At 41.1% G+C, this 22,895-nt stretch overlaps 3 protein-coding genes across 9 annotated transcripts in view; 1 reads left to right on the top strand and 2 right to left on the bottom strand.

Moving 5' to 3' along the window:
* Positions 1–1,624: 1,624 nt before the first annotated feature.
* On the bottom strand, positions 1,625–21,053 carry MFSD11 (major facilitator superfamily domain containing 11). The gene is made up of 13 exons (XM_033089758.1): positions 20,591–21,053; positions 20,068–20,123; positions 18,389–18,496; positions 17,707–17,786; positions 17,488–17,584; positions 16,397–16,455; positions 15,731–15,875; positions 14,384–14,424; positions 8,570–8,635; positions 6,411–6,536; positions 3,585–3,759; positions 2,756–2,891; positions 1,625–2,248 (listed from the first exon to the last, which is right to left on the bottom strand). Exons 1-13 carry the CDS (start codon positions 20,684–20,686, stop codon positions 2,084–2,086), a joined length of 1,350 nt encoding a protein of 449 aa, XP_032945649.1. The 5' UTR covers positions 20,687–21,053; the 3' UTR covers positions 1,625–2,083.
* The window catches only part of METTL23 (methyltransferase like 23), a 52,573-nt gene continuing 50,391 nt past the window's right edge, over positions 20,714–22,895 (bottom strand). Inside the window, exon 5 of the mRNA XM_033089755.1 lies at positions 20,714–20,761. Coding sequence (XP_032945646.1) covers positions 20,729–20,761 — 33 coding nt within the window. The 3' untranslated portion in view covers positions 20,714–20,728. The remainder of the gene's footprint in view (positions 20,762–22,895) is intronic.
* The window catches only part of SRSF2 (serine and arginine rich splicing factor 2), a 3,535-nt gene continuing 2,063 nt past the window's right edge, over positions 21,424–22,895 (top strand). For 2 of the 7 annotated variants that reach the window (XR_004421265.1, XM_033089746.1), the window contains exons 1-2: positions 21,660–22,276; positions 22,572–22,882. Coding sequence is in view for 3 of the 7 variants with exons in the window: in XM_033089746.1 (XP_032945637.1) it covers positions 21,915–22,276; positions 22,572–22,875 (666 nt within the window). In the remaining 4 variants the exon portion in view is untranslated. Of the gene's footprint in view, positions 22,277–22,571 lie in introns of all 7 variants that reach the window. The other 5 variants (XM_033089744.1, XR_004421267.1, XR_004421268.1 and 2 more) reach the window with 5 other exon arrangements.

Genomic DNA, 22,895 nt, shown 5'->3' with positions numbered 1-22,895 from the left:
TCCCCTCCCGCGAACGTGGGCCGGACCTAGTGACTCACATCCAACAAAGATAATACAGCAAAAATGATGGCATCTCACTTTCGAGACTAAGCTATAAGACTGTGACTTCTGTCTTGCTAGCACTCTCTTTGGCTTTTTTTGCCTCTTTCTTTGATGAAGATAGATGCCACGTTGTGAGCTGTCCTGAAGACAGCTCCATGGAACAAGGACCAGAGAGTGGCCTTCAGCGGGCAGCTATGAGCCACTAAGACCCTTAGTCCAACAGCCTGTGAGGAACAGGCCCTGCCAACGACTGCATGAGTGAGCTAAGAGGTGGGTCCACCCCACATTGAGCCCAGCCGACACCTGACCACAGGCTTGTGATGGACCCTGAGCTGGAGACCCTGCTCAACCATGCCCAGATTCCTGACCCACAGAAAGTGTGAGATGATAAACGTGTGCTGTTGTCTCAAGCAGCTAAGTTTTGGGCTATTTTGTTATACCGTGGTAGAAAAGTTACACGCCTGGGTAAACCACAATGTGCTTAGAGATAAAATCATCTGTATTATTTCTGAAAGAGCACTCACAAATTATTTATATAGGATCTGCTAAGCCAACTGAGTTTATCTCAACTTCAGGAAAGAGAACCAAAATTTTACTGTGTGGAACCAAAGAGTTTAGTGCTCCACAAATGAAACTCTTTTAAGATTCTAGCTAACTCCAGGCCTGCCACCAGGACTCCCTGCCCTTGCCACCAGGTCTGAAAACCATGCTCTATTGTATTTCCTCAGATCTGTAAACCAACTATAAAATTTCTAAATTTCTAGCAGATTTTTAAAAAACAGTGGAAAACAAGGTATTGTTTGTCCTCTTGGCTAAATTTACCTTGACACAAATTTCTTCCTTTGTACAGTTAAAAAGCGCATTTAAAAGTGAGCTCTGGTATGAAATGAAAGTGAGCCCATTGATATGAAATATCCAGCACAAGCAAACCCATAGGGACAGAAGTAGATGCGTGGTTGCTGGTGCCAGGCCAGAGAATGGGGAGTGACTGCTAACAGGCATGGGAGTTCCTTTGTTCTCTTTGGAGTGATGAAAATGTTCTGGAATTAGATCATGGTGAAAGCTTTACAACCTTGGGAATATACTAAAAACAACAAGAAAAAAAAAACCTTTAAATTGTATACTTTAAAATGGCGACTTTTATGGTTTCTAAATTATATGTCAATTTAAAAAAAAAATTTAAGCAACTTCTAATGCAGGAACGTTAACATTTCCAAGTAAACATGTCCCCAAATAGTTACAGGGCATTCCAACTTGTCTGTGGAATGAATGGCATCTGCTACATGACGACAGCCTGCCACCTAATCTCAGATCTCATTTTTTTTTTTTTTTTTTTTGCATTGCATCTTCTCAGAAACTTACTAGCAAAAATCCTCTTCCAATAAATGTGTTTGGTTTTTTTAATGTATTTTTGTTCATTTACAAATGTCAGATTGCTGTTTTTAAGACTTAAGACAATTTTTACCTCAGTTTACAATACTTAACTAGCCGGTCCTTGCTATGAACTAACTGCAACGTACAAAAACTTATCCAACACAACATTTGAAGAGGAATAAAGTACAGATCTTTTCAAAGATAGGACTCCATTTCAGCAGCTCATGATTTATTGAAATGTCATTACCAGACACATATGTGGAGTGCCATATGCTCCCTATTATTACATAGTAACACATACTCGATATCCAGCAAGAATCCCTGTATGACAGATGGCCTAGGATTCTGAATCGAGGCAAGAACATCAAAGAAACAGGAGAGAGAGGAAAACATTTACATTCTATAACATGATTATAAGGAACTTGAGATAGACGAATTGGAAGATATCTTTGAACAATTACAACTGACAGAACAAGTTTCCCTTATTCCACTTGCTTAAACAGCTAATATCTGTAAACTTGACTACCAACTCTGGCAGAGGTAGCAGTCTCAGGCCCTTGATTTTTCCCCTACTAACCATCATCCAATGGGCTGTGAAAACGAAAGGAGCCTTCTTCAACCAAACTGTCATTCATTGTGTTGTCTGGAAAGGCGTGCCTCCTCTCCCTCAGATACTTCGGTAGTCAGAGCCCCGGGCTACAATAGCAGCAGCTTCCCATTCCACAGCGAAGAATGAAATCGTTCCGAAAAACCCAAATATCACCATGACCAGGAGTTGCCAATGGAGGAGAAGGTAGTTACTGTAGAAAAATGCCACGGCTGCACAAATGGACTAAGAATAAAGAAAACAAATCACAAAATGCACACAAGTGACCCAGGCTCCACCCTTAGCCCCACCACTCTCGGAGCCATGGCTTTCTGTGGCTGGCAGTGCTCTCTGCTCTTTGTGCATCCAGATGGGACTTCATGTATCACTAGCTCACAAACATGCCCTGTAAACTCCTGTTGAGAGCTGGTAACAAGCAAGCTACAACCTCTGTTATTTAAAATAGTATTTTGTGAAAAAATACTAAAATAATGTGTATACACAGTGAGAACTGTCTATACTATGAACAACGCATTCCGCTATCTAAGGAAAGAAGTCTCTAATCTAATCTAAGTAGAGACTCGGATTAAATGTAAAACATGAAAAAGTGTGGCGAGGATCACATTACCTATTGCTTCCTAATTCTAATCACAAATCCTTTTAAAGGATGTCCCTGACTTTCATTTAAGGAATATAAAGAAAATAAAGTGAAAGCACTAAAAAAAGGGATCCACAATCTGAAGAGGAGGTTACCTGAACAAACTTAAAGACTGCAAAAGCTGGTGCACTGTCTTCAGAATAGAGAAAACCTAAAATACTGAGCAGCTGGGTATTGAAGCAGCTGTCTCCAAGACCCAACAAGAAACTGCAGAAGATGGCAACTTCTTTGCTGAATAAAGTAAAAATTAATTTAGGATGAGTATTAACAATATTTGCTAGAGCCATTTAAAATGTAAAAGCAACTCACCCACAAAAGCATTTTACTTTCAAGTTTTAAACACTTTGAAACAAGAATAAATACTGGAATTACAAAGGAAGACTATGACAACTGTCATAGTCTAGCAAACTCTGGGCTATTAACTATTTGGGAAGCGGACACTGTGTTTTGGGCAGGGCTGCCCTTAGCATGTGGATCTAGACATAAATGTCTGCAGCTATAATGAATGTGAGTACAATAAAACAATATCCTCCAAACTTCTAGCATTAGCTGTGAAAGGATGGCTGGCCTGCTCAGCTGCCAAATCACTCCTTGTTCCTCACTGTTGCTCCTCCAGGCCCTGTCTTCTAGAGATTTCACTGCTCAAAACAGCAGAGCTATAAAATGCAAATCAGATACTTATGTGCTCCTTCCTAGAGCAAGGAAAAGATTTAGTGGGGAGAAAGGTTAAAACGAACAATTACAAAAATAACGGAATTCTCCATGGATTCCTATTTAAACTCATTCTGGCTCCATTCATGCTTGACAGATGACCTTATAAAGATAACAGATTTTCAGAAAAGGATTAACTGCTCCATTTTAAATGTCTAGCCATCCTATCTTCCACCCTTCCTTAAATTACTAGAAAAATGACAGTCACTATACCTGGATTGGATGTAAGCACTGCTATCAGTTCCCTCAATGGGAGCAATAGGGGCATCCCCAGGCATGTTGAGGAATATCAGATAAAAAGCTATAAAATGCACCAGGATGCCCAACAGCACCACTGGATTTCTTCCAAAACGATTATTCTTGCTCAGCAGGCCAAAGAGGCTTCCACCTATAAAATCAATGAAATAGAGAATAGAAAAACCCAAGATCAAGTTAGTAAATCAAAATCGTGATTCTTTGAAAAAATAAATACAATGGACAAACCAATAGCTAATTTAATCAAGAAAGGACAAATATACAAAATAACTATTGAAACAGAAGAAATTTTAAAAATCAGAATAGACTTCTAGGTAAGATGGAATAACCGGGACTGGATTTACCCCCTGCCCTAAAAAAAAAAAAAAAAAGGAAAAATGAAGCAATGGTTTTAAAGACACGGGCTATCAGGCAACAAAGGGCAGTGATCCCTGAGAGACAGGAAACAAGTGAGGTGAGCCCTACAAGCACCTCCCCTCGCTCCCCGCCCCCCCCAACTGACTGAGGAGAGAGGCTATGGGCTGCAGCTACAGACAGGGAAGGCAGGTGGAGCTGGGGAGACAGAGCTGGGAGTCTGGAGATACAAGGTGACGAGAGTTCCCAGGACGGGGTATCAGAAAGGACAGCTGCACAGAGGGACAATAGCGGAGATCTGCAGAGGGTTCCCCCAAATCTTCACTGAGTGCTGACCAGCACGTAACATGAGTAAATCAGCAGAGACCCGGGAAAGAACTGTCCGAGAGGGTTGGGCTGGGAACAGTGCCTGGTCCCACTAGCCAGACCGGAAATCTTGTGGTTCACAGCACGGGGTGTACACCACAAGGTCTCCCCTCAGCAGGGAGGAATTTTAGCCCTGGTCAGCATTGCTCCGGTCCCATCCAATAAGTTGTAAAAGCAGAACCCGAAAGAATCATACTGTTTCCAAGTAAATGAACTGCATCTAAGAACAAAGCTCCAGGATACTTATAGGAAACAAAAACATCGGCACCAACAAGGTAGAGGTCACCGTGTCTGGTATCGGCAAAGAAGCAGGAAAATAGGACCTATCATGAGGAGAAAAATGATTCAAACGCAGTTATCACAGGACCCAGCAATTAGAGTCTTTGGTGTGTAGCTCCCCAACAGAAAACATCTGTTCACATAAAAACTGTACACAGATGTTCACAGCGGCATTAGTCATAATGGCCCAAAACCCAAATGTCCATCAAATGACGAATGAATAAAATGTGGTATATCCATGCAATTAAATAATATTTGGTAATAAAAAGGAATGAAAACTGCTATAACCTTGAAGACATTACACTAAGAAGCCAGACACAAGAGACCTCATACTGTATTATTTCATTTACATGAAATGTCCAGAATGAGCTAAGACATAGAGAAAGAAAGTACACTAGTAGTTGCCTGGGGAAGGGTGATAAAATGTTCTAAAATTAGATTGTGGTGATAGTCGTACAACCCTGTGAATATACTAAAAAACACTGACCTGTACACTTTAAATGGATGAATAAAACATCATGGGAATTCCATCTCAATAAAGTTGTAAAAAAAAACTGCATCAGACTGCCACAGACATTAGAAGGGGCAAAGACATTAAAATAATTACTACAACTGTATTCCACAGGTTCAAATATTTATACACTTCTACTGTTCCAGGTGTTGCCAATAAAGCAGGAAACACACCACCACAGGCGGCTTCCTCCACAGGGCTTACCACCGTCTGACACTCTAAGGTGCCTACACTTTTTATCATCTGTGTTCTTCCCCAAGAGTATAAGCTCCATGTGGGCACAGGGTCTGTTTTGTTCACACAATGGGTATACAATAAATATCTGTTGAATTGGTAAGCCCCTCATATGCGACACAATATCCAATATACTGCAAGTGCCGAATAAATCTTTTTTGAATCAGGTGTCCCTGTCAATCATACCAGAGTTTATGCTAAGGAGGCGATTCTGGAGGGGGGCTGAGGGTGACCCTAGAAAGCTTCAGGATGGGGGCTGGTCGCCAAAAGGACTAAGCCTTGATTAGAGGGTTGGAACTTTCAGCCCCACAATCTCGGGGAGTGGAGAAGGGCCAGTGATTTAATCAACTGTGCCTACATGATGAAACTTTCATAAAAACCCCTAAACGACAGGTTTGGGATGGTGCCACATGTGGACTCCACGGGGACAGAGGTCCTGCGCTCAGAACCCTTCCAGACTTTGCCCTCCATACCTCTTCATCTGCCTGTTCATTTGTATCCTTTGTAACAAACTTTAATAGTAAGTATAGCATTTTTCTGGGGGGCTTGTGGGAAACCCCAAATTCATAGCCAAGTCAGACAGATGTGCAGCTAGTCTGGGGAGCCCTGGCACTCACTACTGGCATCTGAAGTGAGAACAGTCTCATGGGACTGAATCTTTGAACCTGTGGCGTCGGATGCTAACTCCAGTAGGTAGTGTCAGAATTGGACTGGATTCCTGAACACCCAGCAGATGTCAGAGATTCAGAAAACAAGAAAGTTGGGGATTCCAAGACACTTTCCTGAGTATGTTAGAGAAAACGCTGGGAGAGACCATGTGTTTTCCTAGTCATGGTTTTGTCTGTGAGTTATTTGGCTAATGTTTTATAAATTTGTTATGTTAGAACAGTGACTAAAAAACAAAACAAAACACAGATGTACCCATTTAGGTAAAAACAAGCATGAAAAAAGAAATTCAAGGACAGAGAGGTGAAGCACAACTAAAATTTCTATTATAACTATAACAAACTGATTTCATGTAAAAACTTTTTCAAACCAACCTAAAATTTCTCCAATGCCGATAAAAATGCCAGAAAGTCCAATGAGGCTCTTCTCTTCTGTTCCAAATTTATTTACAGCGCCGATACAGGTTCCATATACACCAGAAAAGAAAGTCAATTCCAGACCTTTCGGGGAAAAAAATGCGATTTAAATGCACAGCACATTTACATTCTACCTTTCCTAGTTTTTCTTTATATTTAATAGGATTTGAGCTTTATACATATAAAACAAACACATTAAGACAAAATTCACTAGGGCTGAAATGTTACTCCCAAACAGAGCATGTTTATGCTACATAACTGATGAAATGGAATTAGCCACGAGATGGTTATTGTTACATATTTCAGATAAAAATATACAACTCGAATAAGCAAAGCCATCCCTATGTTAAAAATGTCACTCTAAAAAAAATAAAAGAGGGCCGGCCCGGTGGCTCAGGCGGTTGCAGCTCCGTGCTCCTAACTCCGAAGGCTGTCGGTTTGATTCCCACATGGGCCAGTGGGCTCTCAACCACAGGCTGCCAGTTCAATTCCTCGAGTCCCGCAAGGGATGGTGGGCAGCGCCCCCTGCAACTAAAGATTGAACACGGCACCTTGAGCTGAGCTGCCGCTGAGCTCCTGGATGGCTCAGTTTGTTGGAGCGCGTCCTCTCAACCAAAAGGTTGCTGGTTCGACTCCTGCAAGGGATGGTGGGCTGTGCCCCCTGCAACTAGCAATGGCAACTGGACCTGGATCTGAGCTGCGTCCTCCACAACTAAGACTGAAAGGACAACAACTTGAAGCTGAACGGCACCCTCCACAACTAAGATTGAAAGGACAACAACGTGACTTAGAAAAAAAGTCCTGGAAGCACACACTGTTCCCCAATAAAGTTCTGTTCCCCTTCCCCAATAAAATTAAAAAAAAAAAAAATGAAATTGACAAAAAACAAACAAACAAAACAACGGGTCACTCTGTGTAGACGGGCCGGGCAGAGGATATAATTAACATAAATCTGTAACACTGAATACTAAAGTGCTCATTATCATTATCAAGAGCTTGCCAAGGGAATGTAATGCCTGTGTGGAAAACCAGTATGTATGTGCCGTGTTTCCCCGAAAATAAGACCTAGCCGGACCATCAGTTTTAATGCATCTTTGGATCAAAAATTAATATAAGACCCAGTCTTGTTTTAATATAACACCCGGTATAATATAATATAATATGATACATGTAATATAATAATATTATACCGGGTCTTATATTAATTTTTGCTCCAAAAGATGCCTTCGAGCTGATGGCCCGGCTAGGTCTTATTTTCAGGGAAACACGGTACTATTCACTTTTGCTTAAAGGCACAATAACGTTTTAATTAAATCCCTTTTCCCAGGAAAAAAAAATCCAAAAAATTAGGGTAAACATTAGGGCAGATCGGTATAAGACCTGATTCCTTAATGCTACAAACCTTAACTGAATTTTAAAGACATTTAATATTTATTCTATTTCTTCTAAAAAAGAAGGTGTCTGTGCCTCTGAGGCATATAAAAGCAATAGTAGTAACTGGCACATTCCAGCACTGTTTAAAAGGAAATCGATTTCCTCATCATTTTTAAGACCTAAGAGTGCTCCACCCATTATCACATCACGTGATCAGTGGTAAACCACTGAGCTCATTCCTTCTCATTAGAAATTCCTTCTCATTAAAAATTATCTTAATCCATACACAAGTACAAAGATTTACTCATGGTTATTTTCTACAGTGCTCCATTTTGCCCTAAGGTCACAGGCCCCTGTGTAGAATCCTCCCGCACTGAACTTGGGCTGATCATTTCTCTTTTGGCCCTCTTTGGGGCCCATAGCCACTAAGAAGCCTGGCTATCCTGCTGGGTCCAGAGGAGAAATCTCGAGGGAGGGGGTCATGCAGCTGGCCAAGATGACCTGGAGAGATAGAGACCCAGCCTGTCATCTGACCCCTTCAGACACGCAAATGAACTTTTAGAATTTCCAGCCCCTGCCGCCCCTCTAACTGCCCCCAAAAGAGACCCCCACTGAAACCATGAGAAGCACCCTTCAGCAGAGCCCAGTGAATGCACAGAACTATGAGAAAGAATAATAAAGAATGGTTTTTGGTCTTTATTGTCATTATGCAGCAACAGAAAAACAAAACTTAATCCCATTACCTGTATAAGCAGTTGTAATACTGAGAAGGAGCATCTCCTTGGTGACACATAATTTAAGAGACTTTTCTGTAAAAAAGAAAACAATTTAGGAGCACTTAACTAGATTTTAATTAAACAGAAATTCTAAAACGTTTATTCAACTGAAACACCCGTTTGTCAATATTGCCAGTAAACAAATACACTGGGACAGAGGTTAATGATTCCGATTAAAATGCTTAAGTTATGAACTCAAGCTGCTCTATAAATAAAATGTTTATTTCAACTGCTTATATAGTCTAGAGTCGTGTTTTCTCAAATACATTCTCCAGCTCTAATTACAAAACAAAAAAACAAAAACCATGAAATAGAGAAAAAACATAGAATCAAACACACAAGAATATTCCAGCAAACTTGATTAAAGGTTAGACTACTAAGGGAGCCAACCATGGGGAAAGTGCTGGCTTCCCTCAGGAATTATCCTGGATTGGAGATCGGAATCACCAGGAGCTTTTTGACCACAACAGCTGGGGTAGCACTTCCTGAGATGGTCACTCTGGATCTGAGAATTGAGACCTCAGTTCTGTCTATTTGTTGTGATCACTTTAATGTTCACTTTTATGCTGCTCAATGTGGTTGAAATCTGATATGGAAAAATGCATTTCTAAAAACTGCATGTTTTAACTGTCTTTCTGAATCTGCTTATATTTCATAATTTAAGGTCATTACTCAGTATCCTACACTGATAGGGAGTGGATCCACAGTTTAGTTCTTATTCAACTGCTGGCTGTGAAACTGAAATAAGTCACAAACACTCTGTCCTGAATTTCTCCGTGTGCAAAAGGGGATACTTTTTTCTCTATTTTCAATGAAATGTGGTAGTCAGACTAAATGCAGTAAGCTATTTCCACCGATCATTTTTACCTATTTCCGGGGGGAAAAAAAGTCCATGATCAATACAAAGTTTAAAACAATATTTTTAATTAATTAGAAAATTACATTGGCAAAGCTTGTTTGGTTTGGAATAATCAGATTTAGCTAACAAAAATTTTAAAACAGAATCTAGTATGATACTATAAATGGTAGACACATGTCATTATACATGTCCAAACCCATAAAATGTTCATCAAGGTGAACCCTCATGTAAATTGTGGATGCCTGGTGATGATGTGTCCACAGGAGTTTCATCAGTTGTAACAAATGTCCCACTCTGGTGGGAGCTGTTGATAATGGGGGAGGCTGTGCAGGTGTGCACAGGGAGTAGATGGGAAATCTCTGTACCTTCATTTCAATTTTGCTGTGAACCTAAAATTGCTCTAAGAAATAAAGTCTATTTGAAACACACACACAACAACATAATCTATTAGCCGAAATCGACAAACTGATTCTAAAATTCATATGGAAATTCAAGGGACCCACAATAGCCAAAACAATTTTGAAAAAGAACAAAGTTAGAGGACTCACACTTTCCAATTTCAAAACTTAAACAATAATCAACACAGCAGCTACTGGCATTAAGGACAGACATATATCTAGAAATAAACTCCTACTTTTACAGTCAACTGGTTTTCAACAAGGGTGCCAACACAATTCAATGGGGGTAAAAATAGTCTTTTCAACAAATGGTGCTGGGACAACTGGATATCCACATGTAAAAGAATGAAGTTGGACCCCCACCTACCTCACAATACACACAAAAATAACTCAAAATGAATTACAGACCCAAATGTAAGAGCTAAAACTATAAAACTCCTAGAAGAAAACATAGAAGTAAATCTGTGTGACTTGAGCAAAGCCTTCTTAGGACACGAAAAGAAAAAAATACATTAGACTTCATCAAAAGTTAAAAATTTTTGTACTTCAAAAGTTCCCATCAAGAAAATGAAAAGTCAATCCAAAGAATGGGAGAAAATATTTGCAACTCATATATATGGGACTTTTATCTAGAATATATGAAGAACACTTACAATTTAATACTAAAAAGACAAATAACCCAAGTAAAAAATGAGCAAAGAATTTGAGCAGACATTTCTCCAAAGAAGATATGCAAATGGCCTATAAGCTCAACATCATTAGCCATTAGGGAAATGCAAATCAAAACCACAAGATACCACTTTACAGCCATTAGAATGGCTATAATCAAAAAGGCAGATAATAAGTCAAGGATGTGAAGAAACTGGAACCCTCATACACTGTTGGTGGGAATGTAATATGCTACAGCCACTTTGGAAAACAATCTGGTAACCAGTTCCTCAAAAAGTTAAACATAGAGATACCACATGACCTAGCAATCCCACCACTCCTGGGTATATATCTAAGAGATCTGAAAACATATGACCATGTAAAAACTTGTACACAAATATTCATAGCAGCATTACTCATGATACCCAAAAACTAAAAACCACCCTAACTTTGTAACATGCTATAACATGAACGTTGAAACCATTATGCTAGATAAAAGACAACATGTTGTATGATTCCATTTTTACGAAATGTCCAGGACAGGCAAATCCATAGAGACAGAAAGTAGATTAAGGGATGGAGGTTGAGGGGAGAGAATGGGAAGTGACTGTTAATGGGTACAGGGGTTCTTTGGGAGAGGAGGGGTGATAAATAGGTTCTAAAATTGATTGTGGAAACAACTGCACAACTCTGTGAATCTACTAAAAACGAGTGAATTGCATACTTTAAATGGGTGAGTTGCATACTATGTGAATTATTATCTCGAAAAGCTATTAAGGAAAAAAAGCCCATAATCTAATACCTTAATGGGTCCCCTTCCAGACTTTTCCTTTTTTTTTCAATAAAAACAGATTCCACTAGATATATACTATTTTATAACTTGTCTTCACATAATAGAGCAAATATTTTCTAAGATTTGTAGTGATCATTTTAATAGCTAGGGTAATCGATTATACAGATATACTAACACCTTAGTAGTTCAATATTTACATTATTTCCAGTTTCTCACTAATACAGACATCTTGGTAGTTAAATCTTGAAAAAAAATTCTTAATTATGTTCTGAGGAGAAACCTATTAGTGGAATTGCTGGGGTAAAAGCACAAACATTTTAAGGCTTTTGATACTTACTGATAACCCGCTCTTCAGAAAGTAATACAAGTGCATATTCTTATCAGTAATGTGGTCTTATGCACGTAAATACCTACCCCCCCATAATATTGAGAATGATTTTTATCTTTTGAAATTTGATAGAAAACTTTCTATTTTGCATTTCTTATGCTTAGAACTATAACAATTTTCCTTTGTTTATAAAATATCTATTTTCTGCAGAACTTTTTATGCTTTTCTTATTGGTTCATAACAGCTCTTTATAACATATTGCAAATATTTTCCCAGCCATTTTAACATCATTAGGTTGTTTTGGGAGATTGAAATTTTATATTTTAGGTAACCAGAGTGTTCTTTTCCCTTATTGTTTGACAGACCTGCTTGAAAGGCTTTTCTCTATCCAATTAACTTCTTTGATTGCTTTTATGGTTTCATTTTTACATTTAATCTACCGGGGATTTTAGTACAAGATAGGAAGTACATAAGATAGGAATCTATGTATTTTTTTATGCAGTCAGCTACCTAACCTCGCTTATTTAAGAGTGTCGTTTATTGTAGTCTATATTCCCATATGGACATGGACTTGATTTAGACTTTAGTCCTCTTGCCCTTTCTATTCCAATGTTTTCAATTAAACTCATAATAGGTTTTAATATTTGTTAGGGAAAGTATTTCTTCTCCTTTTTAAAAATTCTCTTGGCTATTCTCAGATATTTATTATTCCAGATGAATTTTATGTCATTTCATCAATACCAAAAAATAAATTCTTTAAAATTTCACTAAAATTTTCTAGAATTGCATTAAACATATATATTCTGGAAGAATTACCGGTTAAGAGCTTTTTTAGATAAGTAGGAACCTTTTCTGTACAACATCCATCATAGCATAAACTGAAGGAATGTATGATTAAATAATAAATGAAACTCTGGCCCACAGACAAATTACTCGAAGTCCGGACATTCTTCCTTTTCCTCTTTGCCTATGGCTTCGTGCCACCACATAACCGCATGTCACTCCCCAAATGCTCAGGGACCACCTCCTAAATCTGCTTGTCCTATAGCACCTTATATGCCTTACTTTTTTTGGCTGCTGCTTTCTTTCTCCCCATTCAAACCTGACAATCCAATATCCTATTACTCCTGAACCCCACCAAGGAAACAACTAGCTCCATGATGAAAAGCATGCAGCTCGAATTGTATTAGTGCCTCATTCCACAGATGGAGAAGTTGAGGCAAAGTTCGTACAACTATCTAGGAAGGGCATCCTGAATCTGGTTAATATCAATAGACAGATGAAAGCGGGGTTCAGTAACAGAGCAGGGAAGCTGCGTCAAGCCTCCCCAAAGCTGAACGAACCATCCCATAGCCTAAAGATCCTTTTCCTGACTCCATGTTTGCCAAATAACCCAATGTGGCTTTCTAGGCCCCGCTAACAAGAAGGAAATATCCATGAAAGGGCTCACCGAAAAATATTAAATGCCATCATAAATGGTTACACTGTGACTTCTGTGAGTTTCTTTAGCTTGAGTCCTGCCCCCTCTGATCAATAACAGAACTTCTGACAAATAAGTCTGTAGACCTGCACAGCTGAAAGCCAGACCTTTGACTGCGGTGACCTTCCTTCCATCTTGCTAGGGGAAAGTCAGGCTATTTCTCTTTTTAATTATAATGTGTAGCCCAATTTATAATTATGAATGTATGCTGGAAATATAAGAAATACATACAATAAAAGCCTGATCGAACAGCCTTAACAGTGATATACTATGTATTCGAGGCTCAGATTACCACATCCACAGGCCCTTTCTAAAAAAAGAGGCTATATAAATTCCTGGCTAAAAGTTGGCGTGCTTTGTGTCATCTGACCTAGACCACAGCTGATGAGATCCAGAATCTGCACCCCAGTTCAAGGCAGCCTATAGACTAGCTATATAAGTATGTGTATTTGGCACAGTGGCCTATGTGGGGGTTTACTGAGAAAATGTGGCCCCAGAAGACTGCTCCATGCTAGACAGTGACTACCTCAGTCAGATTCATTCTCCTGGGAAGACAAAGAAGCTGAGAGCTGCAGGCAGAAACAAAGAATTGACCCGTATCAGGCCTCCTTGGAAATGGAAGCCATGGTTGCCTATTTCTGAAAGAACCACAAGACATCCATTAAGGGAAATGCTGGCTCTGCCTGTCAGACAGTTTGGGCTAGAATCCCAGCTCAATCATGTGCTATTTGTTTGACCCTGGGTAAATAATTTCTCTATACCTCAGTTTTCTCTTCCATGAAATGGAGATAATGATAAGTTGTATCTACAGGTCATATGATACTCATAGAATTGTTGTGAGAATAAAATAAAATAAAACAAATAAAGAGGTTTAGCCAGGAAGAACCCTCAACAGATGAGCACGATTGTTCTTACAAACTCCGTGGTCACCAAAGCTCCCGATCTGCTCTGAGGAGCTATGAACAACACTTGAAGAAACAGCCTGCGTGTCTTCACTTTCTCATTTAAATTCCCAACTCCTGAGTTCTCTGCAGCCTTCTCAAACCTCCCTTAGACACCCACTGGGGTCGTGTTGTCGGATTGCACCCATCCCTCACACCCCCATATTACAGAGGTATTTACTGAGAGGACTCATGTATTTTTGAGCAGCATACCTAGAAAAATTAAAATACTGGGGTATCGTCAATCCAGTTACGTTACCAGGGGGAAGGAGAAAGGCAAGTGTTGAAGTTCTTCCGAAATAATTCCCACATTTCACATACAGAAAATACTTACTAAATGCATCTACTGCCTTTGTCATATTGTTCTGGGCAGATCTGAGAAAATAAAGAAAAACAGTTTTTTCCCCTGAAAATTGAAGAGAGAACAAAAAAACTATCATGTTTTCATCAAGGAAAGCTTCTGTCCCCTACATGGTCTGGCAAATATCCCCAGAGCCTGTCAGTGCTCCCGGCTCCATGGAGCCACATCCATTTAATCAGAATGTGATTAAAGGCTGGCTCTTTATTAACAATGGAACACCATTCTTTCTTACAAAGCTGATTGCACATATTCATGCATGTCTTTTTCAGATATGATAGGTCAGGTCAGGCAGAAATCTCTAGCCTGAAATTTTCACCCTGTAAAAACAATTTGTAGTAGCTCAATTTTCCACCACTCCTACTGTGTAAGGAAAAAGTAAGTCCTTCAGCAGAAGTACTCTTCCAAAGCAATACCACCCCTGTGGTTCAAGATTGGGTGAAGCATAATGTACTGATGAAAAATGTAGGTTTTGGAGCCTGAGTCCTGCTTTGCCATTTATCAATTGCAGGGTTTTAGACAAACTACTTCATTTCTTTAAGTTTCATTTTCTCGTTTATAAGATAGGGACACTACCACTTAGTTGTGAGAATTAAGAGAGATAGTGTAATATAAGCGTAGTTGTTTATTATAATTATCCTACCAGCCATACCTACTTCTCCTATATCTTTAAGTGATACTGTTCAGAGAGAGAGAGAGAGAGAGAGAGAGAGAAACCTAACGAAGATCTAGTTAACTTAAATAAATAAATTACTGACACAAAAAGGGTAGGATGTTCTAACCAACAGGAAAACTTCTCTCCTCACCGTAAAAACTCATGCTCTGTCTGGAAGCAAATACTATTTAGACCCTATTTAATTGATAGTACCCTCATCTTGTACTTGGATAGGATGGGATGTAGGATTCTAATTTTTTACCCTTCAGGCCCCAAATAAAGAGGAATTGATTTATACTCTACAGACTATTAAAATACAATTGATTCAGCTAGCACTCAGCTGCACATACTCCCAATTCAGTTCAGTGAGATATCACAGAAAGCCATTTCTAGTATAAGACACGTACTTATTCTCCAGTAAGCCCCCTCAGATCCTATAGGCATGGGGTGGGGCAAAGCTACCTCCCTGGTCTCTGTCTACCTTCCTTTTCCTTCTTCCTCCCCTGAAAGATTTTCTTTATCTTCTTCCCCTCATTTACTTTAAAACTTTTCCCTCATATCTGCCCAAGATCTGGTATCAGTTAGGACTACAAAAAGGTTGGTAATCTCTAGACTAGATTTACTCAAAATACATTTTCAAATAAAAAGGAACGTTTCCAACTTCTTACTCGTTGACTTCCATGTCCTGATCATCAGAAGATTCATCTTCTCCTAGGACGTTTGCAGAATCTGGTTTCCGAATGAGAAAGAAAAGAACTGTCCCTATAAGGCTAATCACTGTCAGGGCAATAAACACTGTTCTTCGGTCACTCTCTGGGAAGAAAAAAGAAGAAAGTAGATTGCACTGACCATACAAACAACTGCAGAGTTTGTTTATGACTGTCAAAACACTTCCTCATTAAGTTTTTACTTATTGCATCAGTAAAAACCTAGGACAAGGAGATAAATTTGATATCTCCACCTTTGTCTTCAGTTAGAGAAATACCAATAAGCCAAGAGAAAAAACAGCACAAGAACATAATCTTACTCTTTTAATCAAAGAAGCTTAAAAACAAAACAATTAAGAGTTCAAAAGTCTGACAACTGAGTCGTATACTCATTCACAACATAACCTTCTCCCACACCTTGAGCTGTCACTTGAAGCATAGTCGTTATCTATAATCCTAGCTTAATAATATAATCCAAGGAAAAAAGTTACTAAAAGCTAAGATCTAAGAGAACTTAAAATACCAAGGTTCATCAGAACAATTTAAACAACGCAATAATGACTATTTTTGTGAAACTGCTATTGTGCTTTGCACGTATTCCAATAAAGTGAAACGAATAAAACAAACCTGATATTTGAGTTTTCCCTTGCCAAGCAAAATATATGTAGAGATTTCCAAAGAACAAGCTTGTGGAAAAAAATGGAAGAGAGAATGTTGGGAAATTATTTTCATATTTATAGTTTTTAAACAATTTTTCCATTACTTGTTAAAAAAAGAAAGATGGAGGCATATATAATTTAAAAGTATCAACTCCACCCTGACCCTTTCTGAAAAACTTAACTGACCCAGATGGAGTTCAGGCTCCCTCCACGTGACAGTAACCTGATTCAGAACCACCCTTCAAAGAAGTCTTGACTCACTTTGAAACATGTGATTTATTATTAGAACTCTGGAAATGACTCTCTGGAAACAAGCTTATACTAATTCAAAAATCCTATATTTTAAAGAATCTATGGAAAAAAATCTATAATTTAGTTAGCTGCATTTAATCAGATCCTTTATTTTGTACACCTTCCTAGAGGAATCATTTACTTACACTCCAGTTTCTTAACACGCAACCCCTTAAAATTAAACACTCTCATTTGTTAAGCCGTGTCAATGCCAGCATGTTATGTTAGGCAAGATCCATGAGGGTAAATCCTCAGGACAGATTCCATGACAGAATGATTGTTGTTGCTTTTTACTTAGGAAATATATAACACTCTGTATCTTTCAGTGTTGATATAGTCTCACTTTTGAATTTAAATATATACGTACATAAATTGCTATCAGGTAGTGTAGTTAGGTGAGAAGGATGTGGCCTTTGCAATCCAGATAATGATGGTTTAAATCGGATCACTTACTTAACTTTTAGGCCTGTTTCCTCCTCTCATGAGGTTGTGAAGATTACTGAAATTAAGTAATGAACCCAACAGTCCCTGAAGTATATCCAATGCTAAATATATTATGGTTAATAGTATTTTCTGTTTACTAATCATAAATTTCAATGCATTTGAAGTAGATCCATGCATTATAATGCTATAACATTTTACATCTGTATTATATACAGCTAAGAACTAAAGTCATAGAACATTTGAGTTTTCAATACAAACAAAGATCTAAAACACTGGCGTGACAAAAAAATTAAAGGAAAGATTGAGCTCTAAAAGGATTATTACCTAGATTGTAAAAGTGCCCAGAAAATTCCACTGTTTCTCCCAATAGTGTGCTCATCTGAATTTATTGTCAGGCAGTTTCCTTGTGCTGTCCAAAGTACTAAAATTCAAACCAAAAGGTTATCAAGGAAATGAAATCACTTACTTTTACATACCAAACACATAAATGATACTCTTAGATAAGCCCCAGAAAACAGAGATAATAAACTCCAAAATGCTCACCAGCAGCTGCAATTCCAATGAAAACAGAGGCTGTGTAGAAGGACCATGGGAAAGGCTGGATAAAAACGGCAATGTACATGCTAAAATATAACAGGTCAATGCATTACAGTCAAACAATACCTGAAATAGAATGCCAATTATGCCTTCTAGGAATCAATTCTGAGCGTTCTCCTCTTTTAAAATTCAGCCTGTAAAGGACTTCTCCAGTTGTTGAAAACAAACAAAAGGGACAAATGGGACCTACTACTCATTTCTTAAATTACTATTTTAAATTTGTAAACTCAGACACTGAGTGAAGGTTGGCAATTGGGCTTTGCCAATTGCTCAGCATATGATGGGATTGTAGTTCTATAGCACAGAAGAAAAGTTTAGTTATTTCATGTGAACGGTCCTGCTAGTCAACTTGATATAAAATAAGATTATTTCACAGGAAATTCTTTTCAGCTCTCATGGAAAGAGATTTTTGGATACTATTTTTAGTAATAGTAAAACAAAAGCAAATATACACACATCCCATCACATTAAAACCGTATGGTATCCTTGAGCACCAAGCAGAGAGCCAAATCCCTAAAATATTGCCTATATTCTGTTCCGTCCAAGTCAGCAAGCCCATTATTTACTATGTGCTTGAAAAATGCTGAAGGTGTTCCAAATAAATGAGTGAAAAAATTACACTACTCACCTGTAAAATAAACCACTAGCAAACATAGAGAGTTGAGGTCCTACAATGGCAACCACGGATGGCGTGATCAAATTTGAAGCAGAGAACACTCCATAAATAATTGCCATGCTGTACACATAACACACACAAAAACAAACGAAACAAAACTCTTGAAGCACTGTCTCAAAGTTCATTTCTTCAAATCTACTTAAGAGTCTACAGATTTTTTCGCAATAAGCATTCATATTCTTTAGTCAGAGTTTGTAATTATATCCTTAAACTGAATGACATAAAAATTAAAAGTTTTCACTTGTACAAAATATTGAAGTCTCTCATCAAATGTTTCTCTGAATCAGTCTGCGTTGGACAATATGGATTTTTCAGGTCGTGGTAAATTATAACAGCTAATGTATAACATATGAGTATAACAGGACTATGCCAAGAACTTTATACATAATTCCTCGTTTGACCCTAATAGCTCTGTGAAGAAAGCATTGCTATTATCCTCATTTTACAGAACAGAAAACTGAAACACAGAGGGACTACGTAACCTGCCAAAAGTCCAGCGGGCTAGTTGGTGAATGGTGGAGCCAGGGTCCCATACCTGGTAATCGGACTCCAGGGGCCCGAGTCAACCAGTCTGCTCTACAAGCTTAGCCTACAACTCCTGGCAACTGCATGTAATTTCACTGCTATAAATAACAAGCACAGAGTTAAAACTTGCTTAAGCCAGAATTTATTTAACCCAACCTAGTGGTCCCACTGAACATTATTCAGCTACTGAAGAGCCAGCCCTACCTAGTATACTATGTCTTGTGACAAAGTGTGACTGAAACCATTTTGAAGGTCCTGAATTCATTTACTACTAGTAAATTATTCTTTGGATGTTATGAATCTCTCAAATATCAAATGTTCTCTCATTTGTTCTTTAGAATACACATGAAGTTAAGTACTACAAAAAGTTATGGTATTATTCATTATTTAGAAAAATGGGCATTAACATCTCTTTACATGGTCAGGCTTAGGATAGGTAACAAAGAACCAAGTAAGACTTTGGTGCGGGGGGAATGACACTCAGGATGGGTGTTGGCCACAATCTAATACCTAACTGTAGAGAAATAAGAAACTATTGGTGCTTCGATACTGGTACATATTACGTTCCCAGCTCCAGTCACAGTGTACTAGTGACTAACGAAGCTCTTTTCACTTCATTTTCTCTATTTGCAAAATTGGGACTAACCACCTTAAAAATCTAAAAACTCCTGATGACAGTATATTAATCATTATGAAATTACAAAAACAGGGAGACCAAATGTTTCAAGAGTCATATAAAACATCCTCTGTTTAAGATTGGAAAGATGTAATATGATAATACTTGAGTGCTTATTAAATCCCAGGTAATGTGCCAAGCACTTTACAGGCCTTATCTGAGCAAGGAAACCAGGCTCATGGAAGCAACTGGTCTAAGATAATGCAGCAATTAAGTTGTGAAGCCAGGATTTCAAACCCAGCGTCTAATTCTACATGAAACCTAAACTCATCACCTTTATTCTATTATGTTCTCCCAAATAGTCTAGATACAAAGAAGGAAAAAAGCAACCACTACTAATTCAGTCACAGTATTTTATGGCTAGTGATTTTGATGGGATTTAAGCAACCATTATAATATACAAAATGAGACCAAATATATAGTACAATACCTGGTATATCCACTGCCGTGAAAATCTGTGTTATTTAAGCTCTTGATCACAGTTTGCTGTGTGGAAGATAAAACTAATCAACAAACCAAAAGTTTTTGCAACCTCCCTCCCCCCTGGAAAGTCTCCAAATTCTTAAAGTAGAACTTTAAGATGCTCAATACTTAATATTGAAAGTCGACTATGAGAGAAGAAAAAGGAGGACAAACCAATGACGGGGATAGGGAGTACCTCCTAAAACTACGCCTTAACACTCCAAGTATAATGTAGATCTTAATACAAACAAGGAATAAAATAAACAGGTCAACATACAACCCCCAAATCAAATCAGAGACATAAACAGCAGTATCACATTCCACATACTAAGAACTACCTGATACATGAAATCAAACCTAATCATTAAAAACGAGTAAGGGTGGCAAAACAAAAGGCGCAATTTAAGCGCGCAATTAACGTTTATTGTCATTTTTGGAATGCACTATGTATGATAGGCACTTCAAAGAAGGGCCAACAGATCCCAACTCACCGCCACATTTCCACAAGTTTGAAAGGCGGTGAACATAAACATAAAGGCAATTCCTAAAATGATGATGTTGAAAAGCTTTTTAGATTCCGGGGACATTTTGGCTCAACTCTGCGGGAGGTCAGCAGCAGCCCAGGGCAGTCAGCTCTCCTCGGGGCGAACCCACTGACAATCCTGGGGAAAGAAATGAGACGGTGAGGGGTAGCAGATCCGGGAGCAAGGGAGCCAAGCTGTCAACTTCCAGTTCTTGGATCAGAATCCCGGGTTTAGGATGAAGTTCTCCCCACGGGCACAATTAGGACATTCCTAGGACAGAATTCGAGTAGGAAGAGCCCGGAGACGCGCCAAAGAACGATGTTGCCCCACGTTGAGGGGCCAGCGAGGGGATTAGGGGCCAAGGGCGAGCTGCAGAGGCCGGCGCGGCCCCGCCCGCCGGGCCCTGACTCAAAGCAGGTCAGGCGACCTCGTCACCTGACTACAGCCGTGGCGCCAGCCGCTCACCCCGCTGGGACGTGTAGTCCCGGGAGGCCCAAGACGCGCAGGCGTGTTACAAGAGCTCTCTCGCCCCCTTGAGGTGACAGGGGCCGAGCCCGCGGGGAGTGACGAAGGGGGACTGAAAGCGGAACCGAACGAAAAAGTGGGGAATTGCGGGAGGCGACCTGAAAGTGACATAGCTGGGTCTGAGGCAGCTGGGGACACAGAGAGCCAAACAGGGGAAGGAGTACCCCCTTTCACAGAGGCGGGGCTGAGGTCCGAGCTGAAAAGCTGCGTGGAACTCGGATACTGGCACGGAAAAGAAGGCGGAGCCCAGAGGGGAGCACCTCCTCTTCCTCCGGCACCCGAGGACCCAGCCGGAAGGATCGTTTCGCGGGCTTTCTAACTGCCCGCAATTCCGCTCCCCCCTTCCAGCAGCGGTGACTCCGCGCTTTTCGGCCCGCCCGCCGGGTTCTGCGCAGGTGCGCTGGAGAGGGGCGGGACGCGCGGCAGAAACGTTGAGGGGCGGGGCGGGGCGAGCCAATCAGAGGATTTATTTCCGGGTGGCGTGGGCGCCATTTTGTGGGGAGGGATATAAACGGGCGGCGAGGAAGCCGCTCGCCCGGTTGCTTCTGTGCTCCAGGCGGCTGTTAGTGTCGTCCGCTCGCGTCCTCTGTCAGGCCTTTCAGAAACGTTTCCACGCGGAAGCCAACTGCCAGAATTGAGGCGCGGCGTCGAGCCGAGCTAGTGTGAGGAACCCGCTGCCGCCGCCGCCTCAGCTGAGTGCGCGGGCCCGCCCAGGGCGTTAGTTTCTCCGCGCGCAGTTGCGAGGCCCGGCCGACTCTCCAGAGCCATGAGTTACGGTCGCCCGCCTCCCGATGTGGAGGGTATGACCTCCCTCAAGGTGGACAACCTGACCTACCGCACCTCACCCGACACTCTGAGGCGCGTTTTCGAGAAGTATGGGCGCGTCGGCGACGTGTACATCCCGCGAGACCGCTACACCAAGGAGTCCCGCGGCTTCGCCTTCGTCCGCTTCCACGACAAGCGCGACGCCGAGGACGCCATGGACGCCATGGACGGCGCCGTGCTGGATGGCCGCGAGCTGCGGGTGCAGATGGCGCGCTACGGCCGCCCGCCGGACTCGCACCACAGCCGCCGGGGACCGCCCCCCCGCCGGTACGGGGGTGGCGGCTACGGACGCCGGAGCCGCAGGTAAACGGGGAGGGGCCCCAGGCTGACTCACAAAGGTCCGCGGAGACACGTGGCGGCGGGCCGGGTCGGGGGGCTCCCGCCGCGGGCCGCGACCCTCCGGCCCATCCCCGCGCACCCCCCGCTGTGGCGGCTGTTGGGGCGCGGGCCGCTCCGGGCCTCGGCGGGAGGGCGGAGGACCCCGGCTCGCGACCAGGGAAATGGCGTCTCGGCGGCTGGCGGCGAGATAATGGCGGGCGGGCGGGCGGGGCGCGGCCGGATCGCGGAACCCTGACGCTCTGCTCGTCCCCGCCCGCAGCCCTAGGCGGCGTCGCCGCAGCCGATCCCGAAGCCGGAGCCGCTCCAGGTCCCGGAGTCGATCTCGCTACAGCCGCTCCAAGTCTCGGTCTCGCACTCGCTCAAGATCGCGGTCAACCTCAAAATCCAGATCGGCGCGGAGATCCAAGTCCAAGTCGTCCTCGGTCTCCAGATCTCGCTCGCGGTCCAGGTCCAGGTCCAGGTCCAGGAGTCCTCCGCCCGTGTCCAAGAGGGAATCCAAGTCCAGGTCGCGATCCAAGAGTCCCCCCAAGTCTCCTGAAGAGGAAGGAGCAGTGTCCTCTTAAGCAAACGGTAATGTCCATGG

The sequence above is a fragment of the Rhinolophus ferrumequinum genome, chromosome 21 (assembly GCF_004115265.2).
Source record: "Rhinolophus ferrumequinum isolate MPI-CBG mRhiFer1 chromosome 21, mRhiFer1_v1.p, whole genome shotgun sequence".
NCBI classification, from domain to species: domain Eukaryota; kingdom Metazoa; phylum Chordata; class Mammalia; order Chiroptera; family Rhinolophidae; genus Rhinolophus; species Rhinolophus ferrumequinum.
This window is presented reverse-complemented; position numbering and strand designations above follow the sequence as displayed.